The sequence below is a fragment of the Leptonotus elevatus genome, chromosome 11 (assembly GCF_054856555.1).
Source record: "Leptonotus elevatus isolate MCC_2025b chromosome 11, RoL_Lele_1.0, whole genome shotgun sequence".
NCBI classification, from domain to species: domain Eukaryota; kingdom Metazoa; phylum Chordata; class Actinopteri; order Syngnathiformes; family Syngnathidae; genus Leptonotus; species Leptonotus elevatus.
Window position 1 is genome coordinate 24,459,768 of NC_141249.1, and position 20,291 is coordinate 24,480,058.

The window sequence follows — 20,291 nt, forward strand, 5'->3', positions numbered from 1 at the left end:
TGTGTGTGTGTGTGTGTGTGCGTGTGTGTGTGTCTTTTGTTCTGGCAGAAAGTACAAGATGGCAGCCGCTCAAAGGGAACAGACACAAACTTCAAAATGGTTGCCAATCATTTAAGATGGCTGCCAGCCTGCAGAAACACGCACACACACTTCTAGTCTCAAACGCACGTGCGTGTTTGCGCACGTGTGTTTGTTTGTGTGCTTGCCTGCGCGTGTAAGCGTGCTGTGCAGCAACTGTAAAGAAAAAGGCTTTGACAAAATGGCGGCTGGTCAGCGATGTCAAAATGGCCGCTGTGATTTATTTTTTGGGGGGCGTTGTTGTGTCTGGAGCGCAACATGTGTGCGTGTGCGTTTGTGCACGCGCAGGCGTGTGCGTCTGGCATGAAGCCACGCCAGGGATGAAGATGATGATGATGACGATTTTGATTGAACAAAAACACGTAGAAAATTCAGATGATGTCATATTTAGGGTTGCGTTCGATCTGGAGCGGAATTGAAATTCAAGGCAGAAAGACGAGACGTTTTGATTTTGTGATTGACGTCGTCGTGCGTAAACTGCAAAGATTGACGTGTTTGTCGTATCGCGTGAAAGCAAAATGATTTGACGGAACTTTTCTCCCGCACGTCAAACGTGCCAGCCACAATTTCGGACAATTTGTTTGTTGGAGTAAAAAACAAAAGTGAATCGTGATTCCTTTTGCAACGAATGATTGAAGACGCGCCATTTTGTGAATGAAGAACAAAAGAGACTCAAGACGTAGTGAAGGAAGGACGACAATTTTCTCTTCTTCTCCTTCCTTTTGTTGAAACCAAATCCGATTTGAAATCGGGTCTGATATGGACCTGATACGGATGCCTGATATCAGCACTCGCCCATCCCTAATTTTATGATTTTACATTTTGTTTTTGTGGGCGTGTCCGACCCTCGTTTGTGGGCCGAGCTTGCGTCAACTTGCACCCGTGACTCAAATCGTTCTTTCAATTGTTTGTTTTTTGCTCTGGAGGTGGCGCTGTCGGACACGTTCCGTTCTGTTTAGCTGTGAGGTGGACTCATCAGACCGCCTGATGTTGAGTAAGCAACCTCTGGATATCCAAAGGTGGGGCAGGGGGAGGAGTCGCAAGGTGTCAAATCCTCGTGGACTGACGACGCAACTGCTAAAAAAGTTTCCATTTGCAATTTGCAAGCCATCAAATCTTCGTCAACAGCCGTCTGCAATTGGAATGTTTTGGCGTTGGCTCAAGGTTCGAGTCAACCCGGCCAGCTTAGCGCGCCTTCATTGGACTCCTTTGGATTGCGTTGCGGCTGCTAATATTAATTTGTTGTCAATCCATCCTGACATGAAAGATGATCCATTTCCAAATGTGACCTGACAGGAAGTGGAAGGAGGCGGAGCCTGCATCCTGATTGACAGCTGTGTTGATTGTGTGACTGCCACCTGATTTGTGTCCTGCGCGTGCGTGCGTGCGCGCGTACTCATTTGATTAAAAGCTCGCTGCGATCGATAGCAGGCGATCGCGGGGTGCGTTTGTTTTGGTGCTCGCTGTCGAGTGACCGGACGGACGGACGGACGGGCGGGCGGGAACTTCTGACAAAGAAAGGAAATTCCAAAAAACATTCTCATCCGAGTCAACATCTCACTCCGTTTATTTCCATCTTCACACACGGATGAAAAAGTTGACTTTTACTTTGAAGCTTGTTGAAGTCCGACAGCAACAATTGAAAGAGACTTTTATTTTGAAGTGCACGTGCTTGCCTGAAACGGGGAGGGGGGGGGGGGGAGCAGATGGGCCACTCTGCTCCCACGCCTTATTAGCATATTTAATTAACCTGGACTGGGGGGGTTGATGACTGAATGGGGGGGTCTGTGTGTGAAAGTGCCCCTCCAACACACGCACACACCTCCTCTTGTTGTCATGGTTACGCTGATGCTTTTTGTTTTAGGTTACTCAAGCACACACACTGTGAACAGCATGCAGAGTGTGTGTGTGCTTTTGTCTTTGCTACATTGTGCGCCGTGTTTTTCCAGGTTTAACAACCATTGTGAGGACCGACTTGAAATTGTGGGGACATTTTGGTGTTCAGACCTCGTTTTGAGGGTCAAGACTTGGTTTTAGAGTTTAGGTTTGAATTGGGTTATGGTTGAGGGTTAGAGTAAGGAATGGGGGTAGGCAATCATTTTTCATGGTTGGGGTTAGGGGGCGGGGCTAGGGAATGCATCATGTCAATGGGATGGCCCCACCAGGATACAAAGACAAGTGTGTGTGTGTGTGTGTGTGTGTGTGTGTGTGTGTGTGTGTGTGTGTGTGTGTGTGTGTGTGTGTGTGTGTGTTGGTATTGTTTGTGAGCATCGAGGAGCCGTGGCTGGAGAGCGCAGTTGGAGGCGGGTTCACTGTGGGCTGGGCCTAAATATTTGACTCCGCCCATATAATACTTAAAAAAAAAAAAGATTAAAAAAAAATTGCAGATTGAATTATGTGTCGTCTTATGACGTCATGTTTATTTATTGATTTGTTTACACTTCACGGAGCATCAAAAATGACAAACCGTCAACTCTCATTTGGTCAGGGCGGAGCTAACGACACAAAATGGTCATAATGGGCGTTTTGACATCCATTCTTGGCGAAGAGAGGGTCCTAGAACCCCGGAAGCACATCCGGTGTGTTGAGCGGCCCAAAGAAAATGAAGGCGTCCACGTTGGGTGCTTCTGAAAAGCCAGCATGTCGGCATGTGACCCGGCCCGGCCGACCTCTTGACCTTGACCTTACCAGGTCACATGACTCACACATATATGTGTGTGCGTGTTGTGCTTGCAGACGGCGGCCAATCAGAGAGCCCAAACCAGGCCGGCGAGTCCGACATCAAAGAGCAGAGCGAGAACGGTGAGTCGCACGCGCGCACGCACGCACGCACGCACGCACGCACGCACGCACGCACGCACGCACGCACGCACGCACGCACGCACATGCCGGCCTTCGAAGAGTTTTCATGACGCTTACTTTTGGTTTCACTTTGGTTTTTTAATGTCAGTTATGTTTTTAAATTGTCTTTACTTTTATAAACATACTTTCAATGGTTTTTCTTTTTTGTTGTTTTGTTCGTTTTTGTGAACTAAAATAACACGCGCACAAACTCAACAGAAAAAGATGAAAAATCCTTTTGACGTGACATTTTTTTGCTTGTAAAATGAATACAATGTGGACTGAGCGCATTTTTATGAAAGGAAATGTTTGCTGGCAAATATTTGATTTGCAGCATTTTTCATATTTGCCGCGGGCCGCAAAAAAATGTCAGGCGGGCCACAAATGGCCCCCGGGCCAACCTTTGGCACCACTGCTGGATCTGCACGACACGTCGCATGCAAACACACAAACGTGGACAGTTTGCAATCGCGACAATCTGAAATGTCTTTTTGTGTTTTTGTTTTTGTGTTTCAGGTCATTTGGGCTTCCAGGACAGTTTTGTCACGCCGGGAGTTTTTACAGTTGCCGAACTTGTTCGAGTCTCGCAGAGTAAGGAAAACGCAAGCGGCCCTCGCCATAAATGTGTGCGCGCGTGCGCGTGTGATGGATGGCGCTGTGCTGCCGGTGGGCGGGACCAGGCGGGGGGGCGGGGCTGCCAGGATGCTGACAGGCACTTTCCGGCCGCAGCGGCGATCGACAGGCTGCCCGCCTGCCGTACATCTCGCTCGCTCGCTCGTTCGTTTTTCTCTCTTTTTTTCTGTCCATCTCGCCGCTCGAGTGCGCGTCGGCACTTTTTAAAGGTCGTCGTCCTCACCAACGCGCTCGCTGACTTTCTGACTGCTGATTGGCTGCGGCTGATGACGTTGTGGCACTTTTGGCAGAAGTCGCGGCAACGTCGTCATAGCAACCAGGATCGCTTGCAAAATACAAACATTGCCGATGTTGCCGCGAGAGTCACAAATTTGACATGAAAGCGAAAGACAACGTGAGCAAACGTCGCCTTCGCCAGCCGGACGCACCAACGGGGACATCGAGAAGCGCGCGCGCGCACACACGCTCGTAGCACGCATCAGGTGACCTTGGCGTTGCTCATCCATTACACAATTCATTGGCAGGCCTGTGGAACGCGCGCGCGCGTGTGCGTGCGTACGCATGTGTATGTGGATCAATATTCTATTAAAGCAGCGGCGAGGTGGAGGGGGGGGCAAAGGGGCGGGGTCAGTGATGTAGTGTACTTAGTGTAATTGGTCACTTGACTCAATGTGTGCGCCGCCGTGACTTCATCATCATCATCATCATCATCATCATCATCATCATCATCATCATCATGACGCCTGCTGCTCGCTTACAACTTCCTGTAAAACTCATGCAGACGATGAACGTTACATTTTAAATGATTTATATATATATGTATATTATTAGAATGACCCTAACCAGAAGGTGCGTGCGTGCGTGCGTGCGTGCGTGCGTGCGTGCGTGCGTGCGAGAGGCATCGACACGAAATAAGCAAGTGAGACTTGATATGATTATTATTCATTATCAGCATTTTGGGATGACGTTGACATGAAGCAAACGCGCGCACACGCACACACACACGAAAGAGATAAGTGGGGAAATGACCCACTTGGCAGGGTTCGACCTTCATTTGGCGTCATCCTCCCCATCACGCACGCACACACATGAGAAAAAGAGAGAATAAAGAAATGAAAGAATGTGTTTGTAAAAAGATGCTTTAGAAAAATGTTGTTTTTAAGCTGACTTGAAAACGTGATTGCGACGTTTTCAATCTTTTATAATTCATTCAGATTTTGAGGGTGCGAATTTAACACAGGTGCATTTTTGGACATTTGATTTTCTTTTGGAAGTTTTGACCGTCACCTTTTGATTTTCATGACAAATTGGATTCTGAAATGTTTTGTGGGCTCTTGAGCTTTTGCCAATGCTTGCGAACGGCACGTTGCCATTGGCTGGCTGTGGTCACGTGACTTCCTGTCAGGCTGGCAAGAACGCCAAAAACCTTTCCCAACATGGAAATTGCACGAGCCAAGCGGGCTAACGGATCAGCGCGCGTTTGCAGGTGCGCGCATGGCTAACGAGCGACAGGCTAGCCGCTAGCCGCTAGCCGCTAGCCGCTCGCTTCCGACTTTGAGGGCGAGCAGCTCCAATGACTTCGCTCTGCTTTCCAACTCGACGTCATGTCAGCTGACTTTGCTCGCTTTGCCTCCGTTTCGACATTTCGACAGTCGTCGCTTTTGAGGAATCGAAAACAACATTTGTTCTCTCGCATGAACGCGTTTTCTTTTCAGTCGTTTGCAAATGCTAACGCGACATTCGTGTCGGACGCGACCGCACATCAACTTGCACTTTGAGTCTCATACAAACACAACAAGTCGCACTCGCACATCAAACTGCCAAGTCTGTGTGCGTGCGTGCGTGCGTGCGCGCGCGCGTGTGTGTGCGTGATAGATGGACAGTGCTGAGGTGTGCAGAAAAGTCTTGTTGCAGCCAGCAGGTCTTGTCAGGACTCCTCCTCCTTTCATCACACCATCCCGCTCTCTGTCAATAAAGCGTTGGGGGGGGGGGGGCAAGGGGGGGGCAGGAGGAGGTGCTAGTCTGGAGGTTGGGGGCAGGACGGATGTTGAGGTCTCAAACTGATTGTTGTTTTGCTTCAGCAATTTTGACATGAAAACGTCTCATTTACTTCCGACTCCAGTTTTGTTGAACTTCAATTGTGTTACACAACAAATGAACAACTTCCTTCCTTCTTTTCTTTCTTCAGTTCTTTCTTTCTTTCTTTTCTTTCTTTCTTTTCTTTCTTTCTTTTCTTTCTTTCTTTTCTTTCTTCCTTCCTTCCTTCCTTCCTTCTTTTCTTTCTTCCTTTCTTTCTTTCTTCCTTCCTTCTTTTCTTCCTTCCTTTCTTTCTTTCTTCCTTCCTTCCTTCCTTCTTTTTTTCCTTCCTTTCTTTATTTCTTCCTTCCTTCCTTCTTTTCCTTCTTTCTTTTCTTTCTTTCTTCCTTTCTTTCTTTCTTCCTTCCTTTCTTCCTTCCTTCCTTCCTTCTTTTCTTTCTTCCTTTCTTTATTTCTTCCTTCCTTCCTTCCTTCTTTTCTTTCTTCCTTTCTTTATTTCTTCCTTCCTTCCTTCTTTTCTTCCTTTCTTTTTTTATTTCTTTCTTCCTTCTTTCTTCCTTCCTTCCTTCTTTTCTTCCTTCCTTCCTTCCTTCCTTCTTTTCTTCCTTTCTTGCCTTCTTTACCACCTCATTTCCTTCCCTCGTTTATTATCTTTGCCGTCCACTTGAGTAAACGATCAAAGATGGAAGCCGCCTTACTGAGGAGGCGAGGTCACGTGACCGGTCGGAGAAAAGTGCCGGCAAACTCAACTGTGTGTGTTTTTGTGTGTTTTTGTGTGTTTTCGTGCGTGCGCTTGTCAGCTCCGATCGCGGCCGGCGCGGGTCCAAACTTCTCGCTGGCCGACCTGGACAGTTCGTCCTACTACAGCATGAGTCCCGGTGCCATGAGGAGGCCCCTGCCCAGCACCTCCTCCTCCAGGTATGCACGCACACGCGCACACAAAAGTCACATTTGTAAGGAGTGTTAACAGTTGCGCATGTGTGTCTGTGTGTGTCTGTGTGTGTGTGTGTGTGTGCGTGCGTGCGTGCGTGCGTGCGTGTAGCTCGGCCAAGCGCATCAAGTGCATGGAGGAGGACGGCGACAGTCCCGGCGAGGACTCGTACTTTCCCGCTCAGGGTCGCTCGCCGGGAAGCGTCAGCCAGACCAGCAGCTGGCACGAGGAGCCAGGTAGCGTCGCCGTGGCAACACACACACGCGTCCTGCCCACTTGCTTGCGTGTGCGTGCGACACGCGTCGATGTTGACGCTGCTTCTCTTCTTCTTCTTCTTCTCGTCTTCTTCTTTGTGTGTTTTTCTTCTTTTCGCTTGACGTTTTGCGGAACGCAGGATATAAGCTACGCGGCTCGCTAGCTAGCTCCTTCATCTCCCGACAAGGTAAACGCGCACTCCTTCCTTCCTTTTTTCCTTCCTTCCTTCCTTCCTTTTTTCCTTCCTCCTCTCTCCTTCCTTCATGCTGGTCTCTTTTTCTTCCCTCTTTCCTCCTTCCATCATCGCTTCCATTTTAGCTGCCTTCCTTCTTTTTGCGCCTTCTGTCCTTCCTTCTTCTCTTCACCGTCCTTCCAAAGTTCATCCTTCCTGACCTCTCTTCCTTCCTTTGCTGCTTCCTTGCCTGTCTTTCCTTCTTTTTCATTCTCTCCTCTTGTCCTCCTTCTGTCCTTGTTTCCTTCCTTCCTTGTTCTTGTTCTTATTTGATTCCTCCTCTCCTTCTTCCTTTCCTCTCTTGCGCAATCCCTTCTTCCGGTTCTTCCCGTGGTTTTGCTTCCTTGCTTGCATCAAACCTCCTCTACGGTGGCCCCGCCCTGCTGGCAGCATGCTGATGACATCATCAAGCTGCTTATTGATTGGCTGCGCGCGTGTGTGTTGTGTGAAGCTCCTCCTCCTCTCTTCTCTCATTGGTCACTTGTGTGCGATGGGCGGAGCCAAGAAACGTCACGCTAAAGGCAGTTCATCAAGTCAAGCGACACACACGCGTACGAGGCCAAACAGGAAGTCTGCCAGGAAGTGACGGCAGAAAGACAGGATGTCAAAGTGCGAATGAAAACGTTGCTGCGAACTGATGATGATGATGATGATGATGATGACAAACAGGAAGTCAATCCCTCACGGCTTGCGCTGCTCCTCCTTGATTGGTCGCCGCTTTGCATCTGATGCTTGGTGGCGGGCGACCAATCCGAGAGGAGGAGGAGGCGGCGGTAAAGTCATTTCATTTGCAAAGTGCAACTAATCCTGACCACTTGCTCTTCTGCCTTCAACGTCACGCACACACGCGCACTAACACGCACACACTCAAACAAATAAGAGTGCAAGTTGTTGGCTTTTGTGTACGTGCGTGTATCCCCCCCCACCCCCCCTTGTGGCGTTCAACCAATCAGCATCCTGGCTCGCATTGCGCTGACGACCGCGCGTGTGTGTGCGTGTGCGTCCGCAGCCAGCCCGCACGCGCCGCCCTCGGGCCTGCACTTCTCGTCGTCGCCGATCCTGCAGCAGCCCGCCTCCTACTTCTCGCACGCCGCCATCAGGTACCACCCCCAAGACCCCCTCAAGGACTTTGTTCAGCTCGTCTGTCCCGACTCCGCCCAGACGGCCGGCCAGGTGGGCTACCGCGATGTACGCTCACGCACACACACACACACACTTTTTTTGTGTACTGCAGTATTTGTGTTGAGCTTTTTGATGTAGTGCGTGCGCGCGTCTAGACAGCGAATCAATACAGGGCTCTCACTCGCACGCACGCACGTGTGAGTGACTTGTTGTTATTTATTCCTATTATGACCCCCCCCCCCCCCCTCCTAGGCTAATGGCAGCTCCCAAGGAAAACTCCACAATCCTTTCCTGCCGACGCCCATGTTGCCGCCGCCTCCGCCGCCGCCCATGGCCCGGCCCGTCCCGCTGCCCGTGGACGCCAAGCCGCCCGCCACCTCCTCGGCCGAGGCGGGGGGCAACTCGCCATCGTCGCCCAGTGAGTGCGCGCACGTCAACGCACACACGCGCAGATGCACTTTGTTTGCTGGCGAGCGTGCAAATGGACTCCGCATTCGCTCTCAGCAAGTTCCAACATCGCTTACATGCTAAGACGTTTGACATGACGGCAATTTGTTGCTCATTTCCACGAAGGAGAGACGGATGTTCAGCCGGATGTTCAGCCGGATGTTCAGTCGGATGTTCAGTCGGATGTTCAGCCGGATATTTGTCCTTTGGATGATTTTTTCCCGACACCCTCGGCAGGATCCTCGAAGGTGCGTTCGAGTTCGCCCAGCCGGTCCACGTGTGCTTTGTGGATTCGGAGAAAGCGTTTGGCCGTGTCCCTCGGGGATCCTGCAGGGGGTGCTTCGGGAGTACGGGGTCCCGAGCCCCCTGATACGGGCTGTTCGGTCCCCGTACGACCGATTTGTCAGAGTTTGGTCCGCATTGCCGGCAGTATGTCGAATTTGTTCCCAGTGAGGGTTGGACTCCGCCAAGGTTGCCGGTTGGACTCCGCCAAGGTTGCCGGTTGGACTCCGCCAAGGTTGCCCTTCGTCACCGATTCTGTTCATAACTTTTATGGACAGAATTTGTAGGCGCGGCCGAATTGTTGCGGGGGTCCGGTTTGGTGGCCTCGGCACCGCATCTCTGCTTTTTGCAGATGATGCGGTGCTGTTGGCTTCTTCAAGCCGTGATCTTCAACTCTTCAACGGTTCGCGGCCGAGTGTGAAGTGCTCGGGATGAAGATCAGCACCACCAAAACCGAGACTGTGGTCCTCAGTCGGAAAAGGGTGGCGTGCCCTGTCCGGGTCGGGGGTCAGATCCTGCCCCAAGTGGAGGAGTTCAAGTATCTTGGGTCTTGTTCACGAGTGAGGGCAGGACGGAGCGTGAGATCGACCGACGGATCGGATCTGCAGTGATGCGGACTCTGGATCGGCCCGTTGTGGTGAAGAAGGAGTCGATTTATCGCTCCATCTACGTTCCTACCTTCACCCATAACCGAAAGAACGAGATCCCGGATACAAGCGGCCCAAATGAGTTTCCTCCGCAGGGTGTCCGGGCTCTCCCTTAGAGATAAGGGTGAGAAGCTCGGTCATCCGGGAGGGACTCAGAGTCGAGACGCTACTCCTCCGTGTGGAGCCAGTTGAGGTGGCTCGGGAATCTGGTTTGGATGGTGTTCCGGGCATGTCCCACCGGCAGGAGGCATCGGGTACGACTCGGGACACGCTGTCTGTCTCTTAGCTGACCCATTAGGATCCTGCCGGAGGAGCTGGTTGAAGTGGCTGGGGAGAGGGAAGTCTGGGCTTTCCTCCTAAAGCCCCCGCGACCCGACCCCGGATAAGCGGTAGTGAATGGATGGATGAATTTTTAAAATCTTTTTTCCAAAGCAATAAAGCTGCCAACAACGCTCCACCTTCATCTGTGTGCTAAGCTACGCTAAGCGTCAGTCACAGCAATGAGAAAGTCACTCGAAAGTGACTTTGGATGTTGTCCCTGTGCTCCTCAGCGTACTCGGCCCCGCCCTCCAGCTCTCCTGCTCAGCGATTCGTTAGCGTGGGGCCGCGAGAGCCCGCCTTCAACATCCCGCAGCAGCCGCAGGTAAACGCACTCACATGCTAACATGCTAACATGCTAACACTTTTGCGCAATATGTCACAATGGAGGATCAGTTAACAAGTAGACAATCAAGGTATCCCGGGCTCTTATTTGGGTTTTTGAAAATCTTGAAAAAAAAAGAAGCAAAGGAACAAACTGGCCTGTCTGTGCGTGCGTGCGTGCGTGCGTGCGTGCGAGGGTGGGGGCAGATGGCCTCTTGTTTGCGTGTGAGCGGGCACTCTGCCCAAGCAGGGGCCTTATCGGGGTGGGGGCGGCCATGGTGCTTTCCCACTGGGGCACGAATGGAGGGCGGGGGGGGCGGCGGGGGGGGGGGGGGGGGTTTGGGTTGCACCCTGTCAGGCCAACAACACATGAATGGACACATACTAATTAAAAGTTATTTTATGTGTTGAAAGTGCAGCAGCCATATTGAACATCATGCCAAAGACATGTCTCGTGTGTGTGTGTGTGTGTGTGTGTGTGTGTGTGTGTCCAACGCGCACATCCTGAAGGTGATTGTGTGTGCGCGTGCGCCGGCGTGAGACATGCTGACTCAGCCGAGGGCGAGAGCACGATTATCTTGAGTTGAACAGGAAGAGCACAACATCCCTTTGGACATGTTTGCTCATGGGCACAGACACACACTTAGCATTAGCATTAGCATGCTTTCTTAATGACTCAAAGACATCCTTGTTGTCATCTTGACTTATTAGCATCGTCATCCTCAACTTCACCCTACCACCAACATGACTGCACACACGCGCACGCGCGCACGTGCACGCACGCGCACGCGCAAACCGCGCACGCACTCATGGGGAGTGTGTTTTCAGGACAGTCTGCAGTGCAGAGCGAGGAGGAAAAGTCCCAACGTCAGCAAGTTGTATTGATTAAAAACTAACCTTCCACTCTTCTTCTTCTCCTCTGTCACGCACGCACACGCACGCACACGCACACACACGCAGTCAATCACTACGAGTCCACAGACAACACACGCACACTTTATTACAAACTTTTACTTCCCCTTTTTTCAGAATGCATTTTCTAAATGATGTGTGTGCGTGCGTGCGTGCGTGCGTGTGCTGAATGTAAAGAAAAAGGAAATGTGGGGTGGGGGCGGTGATGCGGTTGCCTTGGCGATGGCGGTCACGTCCCGGGCCGTCTGGTCGCCCCGAGCAACCAGACATCATCAAGACAAACTTGCCGGGACAGCCAGGATGCCTCTTGAGCAACACGCACGCACGCGCACGCACACACATCAACAGCAAGGTACTAACTAGTAAGTGTGGTGACTAGTCTGGAAGGTGACTTGAAATGGAGTAGAAAAGTCATCGGGTTGGCCAGCTGGCGACTCGTGAGTGCCGGACGGATAACCACAACTTGAAAGAGGGTGACTAGCAACAACTCATGTGGGACGAGAAGTTGACCAGTTGGTGACCAGTGGGTGACTGGAGGGTAACCAGAAAGTAACTAGAAAGGGACCAAGCCCAAAGTGACGACCAGAAGTTGACAAGTCACTGGAAAGTTTGTGAATGGAATGTAAGGTGACTGGGAAGCAAGAAGTTAGTAGGTGACTAGTTGTTAACTAGAAGAGGAATTGAGACTGACTAGTTGCTAGCTGCGAGGAGGGAGGGATGAGAAAGTAACTCATCTCATGAAAGACGACTACGCAACAGGACTAGAAAGTCATCGGAAAATGACAACTTGGTGACGAGAGAGGGAATTGTAGTTGACTAGTTAACGAGCGAGTCAGTAGAGGAGGACTGGCAAGTGATAAGAAAGTGACTAGTTTGGAGGGTGAATGTAAAGTTAGTAGAGAAGAAGTGGAAGGTGGCAAGGGGATGATGAAAGTAGGAAAATGGCGAGTTTGTGACGAGCGAGTGAAAGTTGCGTGTAAAAGTTGACGAGTTGCTGACGATGTCTTCTTTTTTTCTTTTTCTCAGTGGTACCTGGGATAAGAATTCCAGAGGCTCCTCCCGGTCCCGCCCCCGGACCCGCCCACCCGTGTGTGACCCCGCCCTTCCGCGCCTGACTCCGCCCACCAGCGCCTGACTGTCGGCATCAGCATGGCGAGGGGACTCACAGCCACCCCCCCCCCCCCCAACACCTTGAGAGCTTCCTTCTGTCTTCGGGGGTGGGGCCAAACAAGACAAGTCCCATCCTTTGCTGTGGCGCCGCCTCCTCCTCCTCTTCCTCTTCTCCCCGATGTGGGAGGAGCATCGTTGAGGGGAGGGGTCTTATCACCAGCTAATAGCCCTCCTTACGCCCCACTATAGACTCCGCCCCCGCGGGGGCCGACTTTCTGGAAGGAGCTGTGAGTGGGCGGGGCTTGTTGACTCACCGCCGCTTGATGCACACATGACTCCGCCCACTGGGGGGCCGACTTCCTGGAAGGAGCTGTGAGTGGGCGGGGCCTGTTGACTCATTGCTGGTTGTCACGTGACCTCGCCTCTTCCTCCTCTTCCTCCTCCTCTTCCTCCTTGTATTCAATATGAAATATTGAATATGAAAGATGCTCATATGGAAGAAGTGCAATGTTTGGAAGCTCCAAGCTGCTTTTTTTATTTGTTCTTTTTTGCCCTCGGAAGTCCGCCGGCACCCCTGGACTCTAAAACAGGACGTGCAAAGACAAAAAGGGACGTTGTTACTCTTCTTATTTTTATTCTTATTCTTATTGCTATTGGGAGATGATGACGATGATGATTATTATTGCGATTATTTGTTGACGATCCCTTTAAAAGTTTGCGCTCGCTTGGACTTGAACAAAATGTTTTGCTAAACTTAACGAGCACATCTTTCATTTTTCAAAACATCTTTTGGAACTTCAACTGCAGTCAGCCCTCGCCGTTCGCAATTTCCCGCCAACCCCAAAGAGCGAAATGAGCAACAAGACATTCGCTAACACGCTTGGATTTGTTCTTTCAAAAATATGCCAACTTTTTTGCCTGGAAATGCAGACAAATGCGACTTTTTTCTTTTTTTCTTGATCACAAATGTGACAAGAACATTTTCTTTCCCCAAAAAACAAATAATGTGGCGTCTTTTGTGAAAGTATTTTGCAGTACACTTTTTTTTTCCTGAAAAAATATACAACATGGAAATGATTTTGGATCATTTGCGTCATCAGGAAATCAAAGCGATGATGATGATGATGACGATGATGACGATGATGATGATTGACAACAATATTGATGGTTTATGAACGCAACAAATTAGTTTTGCCATTTGCCAATGTTTGGTGTTTATAGCGAGGGCTGACTGTATTTTTAAGACGCTTTTAAGAAAGATATTTATTTGGACATATTTTATTTCATTTTGGTGTTTTCAAAACATGTTTTTTGTTTTTTTACATATTTGATTTCACTTTGGCAACTTTTACTGTATTTTCTTCTTGGTGTTTGTTTGCCAGAAAATCTTGAAGGGGCGTGGCCCTCCGTGATTGGCCGCTCTCAAAGAGGTGCGGTCCAATACAAGCACTTAGCATCAGGGGGCGTGGCCTGCCTGGTGACGTGTAGATATGACCATATATGTACGTACATAAGTATACAATATGAAAGACGTGCATGTCGTAGTGTTAGTGATGATGTAGTTAGTCACATGACATGGCCACTTCCTTTTCTATGTAAGCGCCACCTTGTCATTTCTCGCCATTGGTTAACTCCTCCTCCTCCTGCTCCTCCTCCTCATCCCGCTCCTGGCCAGCTCGCCAACTGTGGCCAAATTAGCAACGTGGCTAACGGTTGGCGTGAGCTCCTCCGAGAGTTAATCCGGTTAGCCAGCTAGCGGCGTTCTCTATCATTTCAGTTAGCATATGAGCTAATGGCTACTACTTAGCGAGCTAGCTGATACGCCGCAACGAGCGTGGTCGCTAAAAACGGTGGTCATTGCGGCGGCTTGACAATTTTGTGCCTCCGGTCGCAGGTTTTGGCGGCGGCATATTTGATCGACTGACCTCATGTGAACGCGGAGCAGAGACGAAGTCCTTTTGACCTGCTAACTATGAAAACTTGTTTACACCCGTGAGCTTCCTTTTAAGGAACTATGCACTCGTTGTTTCGGAATGTCCTCATCCTTGTGAGAACGGGAGTGGACTTGGGAATTGTGTCCTGGGTGCTTAGAAATATTCCGAGTGAGTAAAGGGATCCAATTTTCTTCTCTGCTAATTGGAAGAATACGGAACAGCGCTAGCTGGCTAACTGGATGACGTCCCACTTGAACTTTGGTCAAATTAGCAACTTGGCTAGCGGTCCGCTCGAGCAGCTCCAAGAGTTGACGTCGTCCCCTTAGCGAGCGAGTGCTGCCGCGCATCGCATCGGATTTGGCGGATAAGCTAACGGCTAACGTGGCCGCTAAAGACGACCCGACAAACAAGCAATCAAACAGTTTAGTGCCTCAAAGTGGGAATTGAGTGCAGCTAATGGATCCAATTGTCCTAAAAATGTGAACAAACGTTTACTGAAAGGCAAACGATGTTGATGACAATCAGTCATTGGATGGAATTGAAAAGATTGAATGAAAAAAAAAACAAGAAGAAGCAAAAATGGACGCGCTGCTTATTTCACTGAGTTTGTCGCCGCCATCTTGGTGTCTTTGGAGTGACGCAGTTCTTGTGGATCCCACTGGCATTCTAGGCAGGACACGCCCCCTCCCCCCCCGCTACGATATTAGTGGCATCGTGGGAAAGGCGGGCCACCTTTGGAGAAAATTGAAAATTAAAGCAATCAACTCTGTTCCAGCTGGGTTCAGGTTGCGCTGCGTTCACACCAGATGCAAAACCATGAATTTCCTTCATAAGAGGAAAAGGGGAGGGGCTTCCCCTGGCACGTCCCAACACCATTTGGCTGTAAAGAAGTAACATAATTCGACGCTCACCATTCTGCAGGCCGGCTTTTTTTTCTTCTTTTTTTTCAAAAGTTCTGCATGGCCCCAAAAAAAAACACCGATTGTGAAGCAGTCGGTTCTCGACGCTGCGTGCCGACGCCAATTTGGAGCTCCAATTGAAATTTCCCAACTTGAGTCGATCAGTGAAAAAAAGAAATGTCGGTGCGTTCGGCCAGATCGTGTCGGGTGCGAACGCGTCATGGTTAGAGGGTCAGGGTTCGGGGTAGGGTTAGTTAGACTTTTTTTTTCTGGAAGCGGTTGGGCGTGGCGCACCCGAATGCAGCAGACAATAATATTCACGCAATCGTATTGCCTGCCTCGAACCGCAGTGGGATTCATAACAACACGACGCAGAATCGTTGTCTTCCAAAAAAGTGTCCTCTTTTGGGAGGACAGAGCATTTTCTTACGTCCTGTTCGGGCGACCGGGGATTTCATAAATTCATGAAAATGTCCGGTTGGCATGCGTGACTAATAGGAGGTGACGTGCGTAACTTGGACTGCTACTACAAAGGCTGGCTGGGGAACGTGTCCTCTTTCTTTGGAAACGGGAATATGGTCACCCTGCCGTGAAGATGATGCAGCAAATTCCTGAGAGTTAATTATGCAAAAACTTGCACTTCCTGTCAACCAAAGTTAGCACGCGACCGGCACCGCCTGCTAGGGGTCGGTCCCTAAAAACAAAAAGAAGAACCCCGCGCAAGTCCCGTTGTGACGATGGTCTCGCCAAGCTGGGCTGTCGCCGCGCGGGGCCGCGCCGCGCCGCTTGCCGTTTTCATGACGCGGTCACAAACGGGCCTTAAGCAGTCACACTTCGTCGCCACCCGTTCACCGCTTTGACCGCGCCTCCTAAAAAGATGTTTACACTTCCTGTTTTGTTTCCCGCTTCCTCTCTGGTGTTACGTGATCGTTTCTGAGCGGCCGCTTCCTGCTCACGTGCATTGCGCGCCACTACGTTAGCTTCCGATGTTAGCTTCTGAAGTTCTAACATGACCTCTACCCTTCCAAGACCAACACCGTTCGTTTCTTTAGTTGGCTTTGGAAATGAGCTTCCTACGTTACCTCTAATGTTAGCTTCCAAACATGAGCTTTCAGGGTTCACTTCTGAAGTTAGCCTTGAAAGGTAGCTTGGATTGTGAGCGTGCGACGTTACCTCCCATGTTAGCTTCCAGTTTCGCCTTCTGAAGTTAACGTCCAATGTTAACTTTGATGTTGGTTGGCTTTTAATGTCACCTTTAACGTTCACTCCGATGTTACGTCTAACATTAGCTTTCAATGTTAAGCGTGTGAAGTTAGCGTTTAACCGTTAGCATTCTTTGTTAACGTCAAAGCTTAGCTTGCAAAGCGTTCCTCTCACGTCAGAGTTCAGCGAGACCTGCTGGCTTCTGACGTTAGCTCCCATTTCAACATTAGCTTATGATGTTAGTTTATGAAATGAGCATCCAAAGTTACCTGTAAGGTACAAGCTAAGGAAGACCCACGGTAGCTTCCAATGTTAGCTTCTGAAGCTAGCTCCTGAAGTTAGCTTCCAAATGGACCTCTAATGTTTGCTTGCAGTGTTCGCTTTGATATTAGCATCAACGTTAGCTTCCCCGGCGTCGAGGCAGTGAGCGAAACACAAAATGAGACATTTGTGTTATCACGTGTTGTTGTTGTTGTTGTTGTTTTTGTTCGAGTTGTGCGACATGGACAACATTTGACGGCCCTCACGAGATCCGAGATCCTGATAGCATATTTTGTCATCGCAATGACGTGAAACTAACGGCACTTTTCTGTCATCTTTCTCCATTCGTTGATAAATTAGATTACACAATGAAATCAAATACAAGAAAACAAAAATCCAGTTGCCAAATAAAGTGGAAAAATGGAAAGAAATCCAAGTGAGCTCTTGATGAGCGTCAAAAGAAAAGAAACGATTTTTCATGGCCGTTGGATTCGGCGCGGCTCGACTGGCTGTTGTTGCTGTCGTGTAGTTGTTGCGCTGCGGCGCCAGCGAGGACGTTTGTGCACGCACGCTCATCGCGCTGCCCCGCCCGCTTTTTCCTTTTCCAGCGCAGCACTTCCTCTTTGTGTTGTTGTGTTCCGGATGACGTTTGGACGTCTTCTCTTTTTCTTCATCATTCCACGCAAATAAAAGGCTTGATTATGCAACATTTGATGCTTTTTTTTCTTCATTCATTTCATTCTTTTTTCCCCCCCATCTTTCTTTTGGACCGACACGGCGTTTGTCTCTTCCCAAATGGCGACGTGACGTGATCGGCGTCCCCGCCTGGAAGCCAAGCGGCCGATCGCGGCCCCGTAATCCCTCCGTCCAATCGGGAGGCCTCGTCCCGGCGGCGGCCAGACCAAACCTCCTGATTGGACGGCGCCAAGATCGCAAAGCTTCTCATCACCATGACAACCGCGTGCTCGCTGTTGCCGTGACAACACATCGCAACACACGAGTACTCGAGTAGTTAAAAATCATGTGGAAAAAACAATTCTTGGCATTTCTCTTCTGTCAGCACAAAACTACGCGTTTGTCCGCTTCAAGCCCATCCCTGGCGACAACGAGGCGCTCTAAAGCTGTCCGAAGAGAAGTTTCCATTTGAGGGTGAGGGTTAGGGTTAGCTAACGGCACGTCACGATCGCGCTCAAGTCGGGGAGGGGCCAATCATGCTGGACACCAAAAAAGACAAGAAAAATCTGCTAAACGACGTCGTTTTCAGTCGTCAATCAATAGTCGAAAATTCTCCGATTCTCCATGACCGACTCTGAATATGTACAAAAGTTTGATTTCGCTAAGAAGCAACATTGATGCAATGGAAAGGACGAGTGCTAAAGGCTAACGTAGCGAAGCCATCACAAGAAAAGAAAAACATCCCGACCGCCAATTGGGGAACGCCGCAAGCTGGCGCCGATTTTTAGGCCGCCACCAGACGCGACACGCTGGCCGCCGATCACAATGGCGTTTTGTTCTCCTTTGTATTGACGTGTAAGCTCCGCCTCCAGATGCATCCAGGTGCTGTTTTTATGCGAGAAGCTCCATAAATCGCCCCTGCCGCCCCCAACCCACTTGCAGTGTTGCAGTGTCCATCGACCAGATACACCCCCACCCCCACCCCCCACCCCTCGCCCCCTCGCCCCCCACCCCCCTTTTGCTGCTGTCCTGCAGGAGAGATCAATGTTGTGTTTGTGCTGAGCTCAGCGTTACCCTGGACACACACACGCACACGCACATCCAGGTCTATATGCGTTGCCACAGCAAAACTTCAAACGATGCAACCTCCCCAGTCCAGATGGGGTCGATGGGGGTGTACGCAAACCCCCCCCCCCTCATGGCTCCTCTCACGTCGATGTTGCTTTGATTGGTCGAGCATCTTTGCAACATCGCTTTTTTTAAGGCCACAAAGTTTGGACTCAAAGTTTGACAAAGGGTGCCAAATAATCACGCCCCCCATCCCCCCCCCCCCTCCCCCCCAAACTCCACATAAACACATGAAGCCACCACCACCACCACCAAAAGCCCCAAAGCATGCTGGGAGGCTTTGGTTTTATAATCCCCTTGTTGCCATCTTGAGCAGCGCTAATACTTGATTACTTGATTGACATCATCATCATCATCATCATCATCATCATCATCATGGCGGCTGTGTTGAGAATCCCTCGCCAGTCTCAACTCGAGTGATTGTCTAACGTTTGAGTCCAAATAGGAAATGCAACCCCCCCCCCCAAAAAAAAACGTCATCGTCATCAACACGCAAAGACGAGAAAAGTATTTTGCTTATCGTTATGGAACGCGATGCACAGTTTGAAAGATCGACTTCAATCAAAAAATATAAGTCACATAAAAATGGTCCTTTAAGTTTACGAGCACCAATGGCGGAACGCAGGCTCCCTCTAGTGGCGCGCCAAAGAATCCATCAATACAATTGACGACTTTCTGACTCGGCTCAATTGGAAAATATTACAATCAAGCTCGTAGTCAGCTTTCAGAAAATTCTTTCGAAAGTCTAAAACTCGATTCCACTGGAATGCGCAATCCATTTTGAATGTGATGATTGAAGTCTTTTGTCAAGTGTACGCAACGTCGTTTGGCTCGCAGTGATGTGAAGAATCAACTTTGTGCCGTCACGATGAATCCTTCGTCATTTCCGACTCCCAAATGACTCCAAAGGGGCGTTTGGGAACGAAGCGGCTTGGAAACGTCCACCTGACTGACGACAAATCAGGGACGGATTGCATGCGCGCTTCTTCTTCTTCTTCTTCTTCTTCTTCTTCTTGGACTCAAACTTGTGCCTCAACGACTCCTTTACGGCAGTGGTGGCGCCTCCCGCTGGCCACTCGCGTGCACTGTCGCTACTTCCGTCCGTTCATGTTGTCCCTCAGTGACTTCCTGTCCCCGCAGGAAGCGTCTCTATGCAACACAAAGACAACACAATAAAGATGCTAACACCAAATATGCCTACACTTCTTCTTCTTCTTCTTCTTCTTGCACGCACGCACACACACATTTTTGTTGAAGTCGTGCACTGATGAAATTGTCAGCGTCGTTGACACGCACACACTCCACTCGGGTCGGCTGTCTGGAGGCGGACAACGTCTCAAGTCAACGTGTCAAGTCAACGTCTCAAGTCAACGTGTCAAGTCAACGTCTCAAGTCAACGTGTCAAGTTTCGCCAGCGTAGACGAACGTGAATAATTCACACACGCTGACCCAAAGTGAACTTTTATTATATTTTAAAATGTATTTTATTGACAAAAATAAATTAGCCAATGATTTCATGGAATAAATTAATTTTCAAAAATGCATCGTAAAATGTGTATAGGCTTTTGCCAAAGTCAATTTTAATAGTTAAAATATCAACTTAAACAGCTCTCACATTCTAAATATTGATTTAATAGATTGAATAAACATTTCATCAAATAACCACAAAGATATTAAAAATGAAATGTTCCATAAGTGGGTTGGAAAATGGATGGATAGATTCTATTTACAATAAATCAATAAACGTAAAAAAAAAAATTATGGTCAGTTAAATATTTAAATGATTAATATGCATATTTAGTTATTTTTGACCAAATAAACACAAGTCATGTTAAAGGTAGAAGTGACATTTATTTGTTACCAATTTTTTTCCTTATAATTCAATTTGATGAATTCAACAATTTGTTTGATGAAAATGCATGAAAAATAATGAATATGCGTAAAGTCAATGACAATAAAGTGTAAAGCGACGGCACAGGGTCGGAAACGAGAAATTTCTCATGCGGGACAAAAAGTCATTCA

General features: G+C 49.2%; 1 protein-coding gene across 5 annotated transcripts in view; it reads left to right on the forward strand.

The window, feature by feature from the left end:
• The window catches only part of nfia (nuclear factor I/A), a 41,584-nt gene extending 24,411 nt beyond the window's left edge, over positions 1–17,173 (forward strand). For 2 of the 5 annotated variants that reach the window (XM_086089422.1, XM_086089426.1), the window contains exons 3-11: positions 2,815–2,880; positions 3,436–3,510; positions 6,390–6,507; positions 6,632–6,756; positions 6,915–6,962; positions 8,017–8,195; positions 8,382–8,547; positions 10,057–10,148; positions 12,086–17,173. In XM_086089422.1, the coding sequence (XP_085945548.1) occupies positions 2,815–2,880; positions 3,436–3,510; positions 6,390–6,507; positions 6,632–6,756; positions 6,915–6,962; positions 8,017–8,195; positions 8,382–8,547; positions 10,057–10,148; positions 12,086–12,100 (884 nt within the window). In that variant the 3' untranslated portion in view covers positions 12,101–17,173. The remainder of the gene's footprint in view (positions 1–2,814; positions 2,881–3,435; positions 3,511–6,389; positions 6,508–6,631; positions 6,757–6,914; positions 6,963–8,016; positions 8,196–8,381; positions 8,548–10,056; positions 10,149–12,085) is intronic. The other 3 variants (XM_086089425.1, XM_086089427.1, XM_086089424.1) reach the window with 2 other exon arrangements.
• Positions 17,174–20,291: the final 3,118 nt, after the last annotated feature.